Genomic DNA, 10,807 nt, shown 5'->3' with positions numbered 1-10,807 from the left:
TCCTGCTGATATCTCTTGATTGTATTAATTTTAAAGCCAGGCCTGAGATGAGTTTTAAGGTATGGGAAATGTTCTTTCAGGGAGCAAGTTACACCTATTGAATTTCATTTGTACAATGAGGTTGGTGGCTTAGCAACCAGAACATTTATGGACTGGCTTAATTAAGATGGCTGCTTCTGATTGCACCTGAGTGTAAGGCAAGTAGCTCTAATGGAAAACAAATTTGCCAGTCTAATATTATAGATTCTTTTTCAAGAAAAAAACAAACCAACAAAAGTGACAAAAGAACTCCCCAAAATATGTATGTAAAAGAATAAGTGCTGGGAGCTCAGGGAAGGGGTAATGCATGGGCAAAGAACAAAAGACTGAAAGGAGCTTGGTTCAAAGCAGTGTATGGATCTTTTAAATCAGATTAAAAATATGTTATTTCAATTTTTAGTGTATGTTATTTTCCATCTTTCCATTACCTCATCTATAGTGGTTTTTTTCTTTAATATTACAGATTTTTAAAATCACATCCTGGCTTACCTTTGGCCTGCAGTGCCCCTCTCTTCCTACAGGTTTAGTCTGGGCTGTAGAAGTACAGGTCTGCTATAGTAGAAAAAAGAGACTTAACAGCCAGTGTGAGGGGAGAGGTGCTGAAGTCTGTGTCAGCAGAATGTCCAAACCAGCCTGAGGATGGTGTTGCATATTCCATTGGGGACTAGCATTAGTTTTTGCCTTTGCTTAGGAGTGTGCTTTGGAACCATTCATCCGCACTCCGCTTGGTTCATGTCCTGGAGCAATGTTGGTGCCGGTGAACAGGATCCTTCTCGAGTAACCCTAACCAGATGATGTGCCCTGGGAGTACCCAGTGTGTTCCAGCTGTTAGTGGGTTGTCAACCCATGGGACAGGCAATCCCATAATGTAAACGTGGGTTTTAATAGTGACCTAGTACCTGTCTCCTGAACGCTGGATAGGTGTCTTCCCACTGCTGAACTGATCTCAAGATGGAGATGACAAAACAAAGAGATTTCAAAGCAGATAAAACAATCTTTTCCCAACACAGATGGTGCTTGCTCCCCGTGTGATTTTAATGGGTTGTTTTAGTGTTTCTCCATTGACTAGAAGAACTGTGAGGGAGCAGAGTCACAAGTCATGGCCAGTGAATCTCCTTCCTTTCTGTTGTAGCGTGTAGGAAGGGGCTTGGGCATAAAGATGAAAAATGAAGAATAAGAGTATAGATTTAATTGATTTGTATGTTGAATTTCTTTTTTCCTGTGTTAGTGTATTTAGTGTGTTAAATGTCTATTTTCTGTTTGTGTTCAGATAGCAGTATGTTTAGGTTTAGATGGAGGGTGATAAGACATCTAGGGTTGCAGTTTCCTTCAGATTTCTCTGCTCTTCTGTAACTCACAGAAGGGGAGATGTGCTAAAATACTGTAATAAAGATGGACCAAGAAGAAAGATCTTTTTTGGCTTTTTTTTTTTTTTTTTTTCTGTTGAACAAACAGTTAAGTTTTTCAGAGCTATCCTGGAAGCTTAGGAAATGCTGGAGAGGTCATTAGCTGTCCATGGTGTAGTGGTGACCAGTGAATGCATTACCACTGTGTCTTAAATTGGGTTTTGATTTGCTTGTGTTTACTTAAAAGTGGATTTAAGAGTGTATTCATAGCTGGGGCATGGTAGCATTCTTTCACAGTGCAGTGGAAAGCATTTAGTTTAAATGCTCATTATTTACCTATAGATACTTGTGAATGATAGACAGTAGTGTGATAATTGCAATACTAAAATGGGTGAATCTTTGTGTGTGTTCTAGGCTGATCTATCTTTGTACAACGAATTCAGGTCTTGGAAGGATGAGCCTACTATGGACAGGACGTGTCCTTTCTTGGACAAAATTTATCGGGAAGATATTTTTCCATGTTTAACCTTCTCAAAAAGTGAGGTAATGGAATAGTCTAAATCTGGTTGTTGACACTTATACCCTAAATATGTTATGTGAAGCCAGTAGGCTGTATTAAAAATGTTTTAACATGAAGTTTAGCCACTTTTGTTTGATTACAGTGTGACAGTTTACAGTGAAGTGCTGGAGTTTTCTCTGGAGTATTGAAATGATCATTTTTTCTTCACTGTTATGCTCTTCCAGATACGGCCTTTTTAGGTCTACTCCTTCAGATGTTACTGTTGTCTGACAGAATCTGATGTTTATAGGAAAGTTGGTTGTTTTTTTCCCTGATATTTCAAAGATGCTATATTTTAGAAATAGTGCCCCATCACTGTCCCTTGTTTATACAGGGGGCAGTAGAGACCAATATATTTAATTTTGTGGGTCAGTTTTCTCTCATGTCAATCAAAGTAGGCTGCAAGCACAGTCTGCCTGTTTTTCTGGACAAGTCTGAATTACAAGAATTAGACTTCAGGACTTGGTGTAATTCAGCAGGGGCAATTTAGGAATATGGCTTTAGATGAAACAAATTGTGTGACTTTTTTTCTTTGTGTTATTCCCACACATGCTTCCACACAGAGGAAAGACTGCATTTTTACCCATCCTGGAAATAGCATGGTGATTCTAGCTCCAATGCTTTACTTAAGTTTTGTTCTTAAGCAGCATTTACAGGCTGTAGTTGTGATATCAGTCTCCAGGGGAAAGGGACCATATTCTTATGTCTTTATTAAAATGAGAATAACAAATTTGAAAGCCCTCAGACTTGTTTTTTTCCCCAAAAAAATTAATTACTTCATGTGGAAAATGCTGTAGTTTCTTCATAACGCTTATCTGTTGTTTTCATGTGATGTTATGTTCTTTTGCCATGCTTTTCATCTCCTGTTACTTGCTGGCTGTAAATGTCCGTGATCTTTTGTTTACTTGTATGCGAGTTCATTATGGTAGGTATACAGCATCATATGTTTACTTGGCTTACATCAAAAGTTTACTTGGTTACTATGCTTGAAGTCTTACATTAACTCTCGACTGCCTGGTGCTTTGCTACGTGTCCAGACTTAAACTGTAGTCTTGGGCAAGTGTTGATTCTAGTCAAGCAAAATTAGCATATTTGTAGTGTCTTACGATTGTCTGTTTATAAAGAATTAAATGAGGAAATTTGCACTTTGTTTCATGAAGGTGATATTTTTAATTTATGAAGGTGATGTTTTAACTACAGTAGTGTTTGAAAGTTGCAGCTGGCTTTTCTATATATCATACTGTCTTTTCTGTATGTTGTTCAGTTTACTTGTTTGAACACCTTTCTAAGGCTATCTGTAGCTGAAAAACACTGACATTTAACATTTACTACTTGCTTGCAAGACAAGGAAGCATGCCGCATCATTTTGTTTTCATAGAACACAAAATAAGAGCAGTTTTAAAGAAGAAACTTTGTGCTGTATCCAGTCACTTACAAGAACACTGTTTGTACAAATATATGTGCTACAGTTAGCATTTTAAACATGCTTGACTACATTCCCAGTTGTAAAGGCAGTTCTCTTGCCTCAGGGAGGGCAGGGTTATTTGGAGGGCACAATTTAAACAGGAACCTGGAAATGGGACCTCTTGCTCACAATGAAAGCAAAATCTCATTTGTAATTGAATTTTTTTGTTGAGTTGATATTTTTTTTCTTTTTCTCCAGTGTTTCCAAATATACAGAAAAAGAAATTTCACTGCTTTGGGGCAATGGATAATGCAGAACTGTTTTTAACTGCTTTCTAAATTTTTCTTGCAGTTGGCCTCAGCTGTTCTGGAAGCTGTTGAAAACAACACTCTGAGCATTGAACCTGTTGGCTTGCAACCTGTTCGATTTGTGAAAGCTTCTGCAGTTGAATGTGGGGGACCAAAGTATGTTAAGCTGACAGAGGGGAAATCTTGACTCATTTGAGAACTCTTGGATTGAGAAAACTGCTATCAGCTGATCACCTCAATCAAATTTGTGTATCTTAAACTTTATTTCCTAAAATCTAAGACTTCAAGATTGCTGTTACAAAATTTTATGGGGAAAGTAAGCAGCTAATGAATTAAACTTTATAAAAGACTAATACAGAACAAACCTTTAAGACAAATTTTCAGGAGAGCTGTTTACTTCACTTATCATGCATTTACCACAAAACTAACTTTCACTTCCCTAGAGAAGAATGTCCTGATACTTAAAACAGCTGTTTTTTAACTAGGGATTATCACCTGGAAAGAGTCATGAAAGAATCAGGTATTGAAATAGTACAAGCTGAATATCAAACATCTAGAATGTTTGTGGTGTAAGAAATTTAGCACAGACATAGCATACTGACAAAGGTGGCTGAAGGATTTGAGAGGAGAGATGTAGAGTAAATCCACTGAATTAAAGCATGAGGAATGAAGGTGAGTTTGAACCTAAAGGAGGAAGTGTCCTTGACTGACAGCAATGTTGCTTTAGAAATTTAGGAATGAACCTAGAGGAATCTGAAGCAAGACTTGACAGGTACTGATATAGACCTTAAAGTTAGGTGGGAGGGACTTGCTTGAGGCACTGAAGCTTTGATGGATGCGGAGGAGAAGGAAGGGATTTGTAGTGTGCTTTAGTATCTGTCAGGGTTAAGCAAGCAAGGTCAGTGTTAATCTGGAGCCTTCCAAGTCTTAAAACCCTTGACTTTACTGTTAGAGATCTTTTGGACAAGTTGGCAGTCTCTCTGTAATATCTGTTTTGACAGTTTTCTGTCAGAAAAGCTCAGTTTTCTGACCGAAAGCTTGCATCAAAATGTTTTTATCTGTCTGCTCAGATTTTTTTTTTTTCCTTTCTTGTTGTTAGTGGTTTTCAGTTCTTGTTTTTCCTTTTATTTTTGAGTGGAAGAGAAGTACATTTGTCATGTTTAAGAAGTTTTTACTTTTTCATTAAAGCTCTATCAAGTGAAAGCTGTGTTTTATGACTTCATCTTTGATCTTTTCTAACTTACAACATTCAGGCAATCATATATTTTTCAGCTTAATCCTGTCACTAGAAAACATTTCTATAACAGCCTCTCATCAGAAGGGATGACTGCCAATAAGGGAGCTACTCAGGGAGTGGTGATTTCAAGTCCAGGATACACCACTGTGAGCTGTGTTCCACAAATACAATAGAGAATCTGGACAGCCAGAGGATACTGAAACAAGTCCTTACAGAGCAGTTTGCTCTTTAAATTGATTCAGAATCATTCTGGTTCAAGCAACTTCCCTGAGTCTTGGTATGATGAAGTATTTACTCAAGAACAGGAGACTTAGTTGCATCATTCAGATTTTTAACCTATTTTCTCCAGTCTAAGATAAATTTCAAATCAGAGTTGATGTGATCCTTAAATAGTTGGCTAGGTATAGATTAATGTTTTAAGATGACAATGCACAAGTTGTAATTTAGTTACTTTAGCTATATAGGAAGGCCCAGCATACTCCTTTTTCTCTTGCCCTGCTGTCATGTAGTGACAAAAACTTTTGTGATATTGCTTGTAGAGAAGTAATAGGTAAGGAATATGCAGTATTTAAGTGTAATTTGCCAGCAAATGTGCTTTGCCTTATGTATGATTGCTGGCATTGAATGGGAAACAGGCCTTCCAGTTTTCACTGAATCAGAGTAGCAGTTCCATCTTTTTTTCATCTTCATACAGTGCAAAGCACTATTTTTATTGAAACCACATTCTTAAATAGGTAAACTACTATAGAAAAACTAAATAATAACAAAAACTAGAGTAATGTTTTTAAAGGGGTTGTTTTATTGTGCAGTTGCCTGGGGGATGGGGGAACAGAGGCAGAAAATAGTGTGTAATAACCCAGCAGCAAAATACGGAGCAGAGGGTGTGATAATGGTGAAGAAAGGGTTTTGATACACAGAATCTATTGAATGGTGCCTCTGATGGTTTGTAGTAAGTGCTGCCTTGAAGAAAGGCAGTTGGGATTTCCCCACAGGATTCAAATAATTGTCCCCGTGGGGAACAAAGCACTCCGCTGCATGTGTGCTGTACGGCGCAGAACTGAGTCATTAGCAGTGACTGTCATGCCAGCCTTTAACCCGGTGTGATGGAAGATAGTATAGAGAAGGTAATTCTATAGCCAGAAGGAAAAAAGGGCTTATTATCCTAGCATTGAAGGTCTGTCTTCTCACAAAAGCTTGACTGAAATTGCGATCAGCTTGCTTCTGCTACTATAGGATTTCTTGGATCAATGGACTGCTGTCAGTCCTCATAAATTGCTATGGAAAATCTTCCCTTTTCTCCTGTTTTAACATGGTTCTGCAGGCCAGCCACAGGCTATTTAAAAGGGCCTCTGAGCCACTGTTCAGAACCACAGAAGCTTAGTAATTTTCGTTACTTTTGAAAGGCTGCTTGTTCCTAGACTCCCTAGTTTTGTGAGGTAGAAATGGAAAGGAGAAGAGCCAGCAGCTTTTAAGTTGGTGAAACAGTGGGTGCCATGACAACCCAGTTAATCTGAGATGCTGCAGTAAAGAAATTCCCATTTTATTTACATTTATTGAGAGTGTATTAATAGCAGTTTCTTCAAGAGATTCAAACCTTCTTTTTCTAAAGAACGTTGGAGGAAATTTTTTAAAATTCTTTGCCTTTTCTGGGATTTTTTTTTGGTAAGAATTCCTGGTGACTACTGACCTTTCCTTGTTCCTGAATATGACATACTTGCAAAATACCAGAAGAAGAAAATTTAATTATTTTACCATTGCTTTCTGTATGTAATGGAAAGAATTATTGCCAGACAGCTTATTTTCCTGTCCCAAATTATTTCATACTCTAAATATAAAATTTTATTCCAGTTTGGGCATAAATGTAAAAGCTGTCTGAGAATGCAGCTGAGAGACGCTTCAGAATGTTGGCTGTGATTCTGTAGGGCTGATATTCTTTTATTATGAAATGCAACATCAAACGGTTTTTTTTGCAAAAAAGTTTGATGATTTAAACATTTTTTAATTTGACATATGAAGAGTTAAATCCCACTGTTCCAAGTTGTCCACCCAACTTGAATTAGGGAATATGGAAGTACATGACCAGAGCCAAAGAATGTTTCAAAAAACGCATCACGATGCATGAGTATTGAAACAAAATTAGTCCTTGGGAACTAAAATAATTGACATCTAACAACAATTGCAACTTGTAAAAGGAAGGGAGAGACTTGGCTATCTGTGCCAGTATGAAACAATTACCATAACACCTTAAACATATGCAAGTGTTTAGATATTAATGTCAGAGATTTGTTTATTAAGTCGTGCATACTTTGTATTTTGTAGGAAATGTGCTCTCAGTGGACAAAGTAAGTCATGCAAGCATAGAATCAAATTAGGAGATTCAAGCAGTTATTACTACATTTCTCCTTTCTGTCGTTACAGGGTAAGTAGATTTTCTGTGAGTTCATTTTGAGTAGTAGCTGTTTTTTTCCATACCATTATACAACAGGATATTAACCACCATTATTTTTATATGGGTTCAGATCACTTCTGTGTGTAACTTCTTTACATATATTCGATACATCCAGCAAGGACTGTTGAAACAGCAAGATGGTGAGTAGGAAATTTGTATTTGGCATGTATAAATAGAAATTTAAATAGTGCATGTGCCTAAAACTTGCTGTTTGTGTGCAATACCAGTGGCATGATGTAGGAAGGCTACCTGTTGGTAGTCATTGTCGCAATTATGAGAATTTGGTGATATTCTACCCTCTAATAAAGTTATTAATTTTAATAACAACAAATGAAAAAGCAGTGATTTTCATTTTTAGTCCATTTTAAAAACCATTTCCATTCTTCAGTAAGAAATGTTGTGAAAAAGAATCTGTAAGGAGAGGAGTTAGTCACAGGTTTTCCACATAATAATCAAAACCCACATCTCATTTACAGAATACGGAGTAATCTTAAATCAAAAAACCTTCAGTTTGGTTTGATCTGGGCCATTTTTTCTTCTTTAGCTTGGTATTTTGGTGCATCTTCTCATTTCATGCATTGACAATTCAGACAGTAGTTCTTGTCAGGCTGCCTTTTGGGGAGAACTGGCAAGGATGACAATATCTTGAGTTAAACAGTAAAAAAATAAACAGGAAACAATACTGTAATCATCTCTCTGAGTGGCAGTCTTTTGATTAGGGCTCTGGTTATAAATGTAAGGCTTGATTACCTCCCCCCTCCCCAAAAGGGAAATGTTTTCTACTGACATTGCTTTAGGCTGTTGGTTATTTTTCCCCCACATTGCTACTTGTTTGCATTGTTCCTGTTCAGAATAGCATATCCAAGTACAGCCTGTTTAAACTCTGTCTGCACAGTAATTTCAGAAATTTTCTTAACTATGCTATTCGGTTTCAGTATGTCCATATAAAAGAAGATAGTTCTGAAAATGTAAACACTGTATACCTAGTTACTTAATTCTGGAGTTTAAAAATCTATCGAGTGTTGGAGTTGTAGGTAGTTATTGGTCTCAGTTTGCAAGATTGTTTTACCTTTTTATTACTATAAAAGAAAATTATGATGATTTGGTTGTATATGAACTACACACAATTGATTTAATTGTATTTCCTGTCCAGGTCAAAGAATACTGCCCAAGAGCCTTCAGTCCTTGACCATATCACTTAGGCTTCTGGATTTGCTAAGCACAGATAGTGGAAAAAGTGTCATTAGCCCTGTGTCAATAGTTAATCTGAAAAGTTGCTCTCAGTTTTTGTTTAGTTCAGTTGCATTTTTGAAAGTAGAGTAAAACAGCATTGTAATGTTTATGGATGTCTGTGCTTTTAATTCTTCTAGTCTTCAAGTTTGTGCAGATTTGCTTCATGGAGAATTTGGCTAGAATTAGCCCCACCTCACCTATAGTCATCTTCTCTGATGTTTCTCAATTTGAAGAGCTCAGTATTTTAGCTACACACAAACCTTTTGTTTCTATTTCTAACCTGAAGTACTCTTGAGGTGAAAGACTATTCCTCATAAAAAAAAAAATGCTGTTAACTTTCCTTGTCAAAGGAAATTATTTTCATGGAATTCACCAGAAATTCACCTGTTTCAAACATTGTTATGCTTAATAAAACCTTCCGATGGTGGTAATTTTTTCTGATTTACTAGCATTGCAGAAGATCTTGAAAATGTTAGGTTTTAATTTCATTTTTAGTTAAAAAACTTTTACTTTGCCCAAAAGGAGCTATGTAGTTTCAAGTAAAAATTGTTTACTTTGCTATTGAGATAAAGAAATTAAGTTAATACTTCTTCCATCAAATAATGATTTTTTTAGCATTATCAGAATTATTTATTCTTCACAAGAAGTTTTTTCAAACGTGAGTTTGGTGTTTCAGCTCAATTGTCATCTTTGCCATTAAGCACACAATTTGCATTTGTAGCTTTATCAAATATTTCAACAATACTTTTATGAGGATGTAGTAGTGCGTGATAATTGTCTGCTTAGTGTAGTGCATGTATTTCTACTCACAGCACCATATAATTTTTGAGAGAGATCACTGTTACAAGAGTGCTTTTTGAAATATGGTAGGGAAGACCTTGTACTTGTTGCTCAAGTTAATAATCTTTGTAGCCACTCTATCATGATTGTGACTGCATAGAAATTATTTTTGTCTTGAAAAATTAAACACTCTATAGTTTTGATTTGTATTGGTTGTGGCATCTAGAAGCTTAAGGTATGCACTAGGCATACCTAGTTTAGCAAAATACAGATGAAATTAAAAAAAGGTCTTTTTTCCTCGCCAGTTTATTGCTGTGGGCAGATTCCCGGTAGAAAAAAGAGATTACAAATGGAAAAATCATGACAGAATTACAGTGTCTGTGATGAAACAATAGTTATCCAATAAATTCTACTTCTCACCCTATAAGTTCTGCTTCTTGTAGTCTTAATTTTACAGAAAATGCATCCGGGGCAGGGCAATTAGAACAAGAAACTGCAATTAATTGAAGCTGGCAAGAAGTACTGCTGTATTTTTGTTTCCCATTTTAAAAAGAAATAATCGAGAATTTGAGGATTTTTTTATAGGACCATAATACAGAAGTTTTAAAATAAATACTTTTAAAAATTTTGCCATAACTAAGCACAAATAGCCCTCAGACATTAATTTTGGTTTTAGTAGATGTTTGTTATTTCTGAGGTTCCCCCAAAGTGATGTACAGTGAAGGCACCCCATACATCAATTGAAATAAAATAGGAATTCAGTATGTTTAATGGTATGTCTTTTTTTTTTTTTTCTTTTTTAGTGGATCAGATGTTCTGGGAAGTTATGCAGCTGAGAAGAGAGATGTCACTAGCAAAACTTGGCTATTACAAGGAAGAACTCTAACTCTTTTTACTCTTGCGCATGCATGAACTTCATTGAATATCATAACTAAAATTGCTGAATCTTTTTTTGTCACTTGATATTTATTTCCACAAAGTGGGTCCAAGATCTTTCTCCTTTTGCAGATTGCACTAAGAAGTACTGTGATTGTTTTAAACTGACCTATGCTGTATATGCGTACATATAAGATGTAGTTGAACCAATGTGGTAAGCATTTGCAGGTGTATTAGTGATTGTAATTTACATTTAAAAATAAAACTTCTGATTAAAGTGTTAGTCTGAAGTGGTGTCTGTTTTCTTTGTGGTGCAGAATGGTGTGAATCTCCCTAAGTCATCCCAAAATGTAAAACTGGAGATTATTTTATGGAAAAGAAATAAATGCCCGACATTTTCGTCATTGCTTAGATACATGTATGTATCCCTCTATGCATGTATACAAGTACAGTTAATACACAACTAGGAGAATTTTGAATTCTTTGGAGTGCTGCTTTCCTATATTTTTCATTTTTAAAACAATGCAAGAAGAGATACATAATGAAGAGTCAACAGCATAGTAAATCTGGGTGTC

General features: G+C 36.1%; 1 protein-coding gene across 3 annotated transcripts in view; it reads left to right on the top strand.

The window, feature by feature from the left end:
* Window positions 1–10,523, top strand: part of RAB3IP (RAB3A interacting protein) — a 24,562-nt gene extending 14,039 nt beyond the window's left edge. For 2 of the 3 annotated variants that reach the window (XM_008936688.1, XM_008936687.1), the window contains 5 exons: window positions 1,800–1,928; window positions 3,701–3,813; window positions 7,214–7,313; window positions 7,414–7,483; window positions 10,160–10,523. In XM_008936688.1, coding sequence (XP_008934936.1) covers window positions 1,800–1,928; window positions 3,701–3,813; window positions 7,214–7,313; window positions 7,414–7,483; window positions 10,160–10,242 — 495 coding nt within the window. In that variant the 3' untranslated portion in view covers window positions 10,243–10,523. Of the gene's footprint in view, window positions 1–1,799; window positions 1,929–3,700; window positions 3,814–7,213; window positions 7,318–7,413; window positions 7,488–10,159 lie in introns of those variants that run through there. The other variant, XM_008936689.1, reaches the window with a different exon arrangement.
* Window positions 10,524–10,807: the final 284 nt, after the last annotated feature.

Source organism: Merops nubicus, unplaced genomic scaffold (assembly GCF_000691845.1).
Source record: "Merops nubicus isolate BGI_N331 unplaced genomic scaffold, ASM69184v1 scaffold30093, whole genome shotgun sequence".
Classification (NCBI taxonomy): domain Eukaryota; kingdom Metazoa; phylum Chordata; class Aves; order Coraciiformes; family Meropidae; genus Merops; species Merops nubicus.
This window is presented reverse-complemented; position numbering and strand designations above follow the sequence as displayed.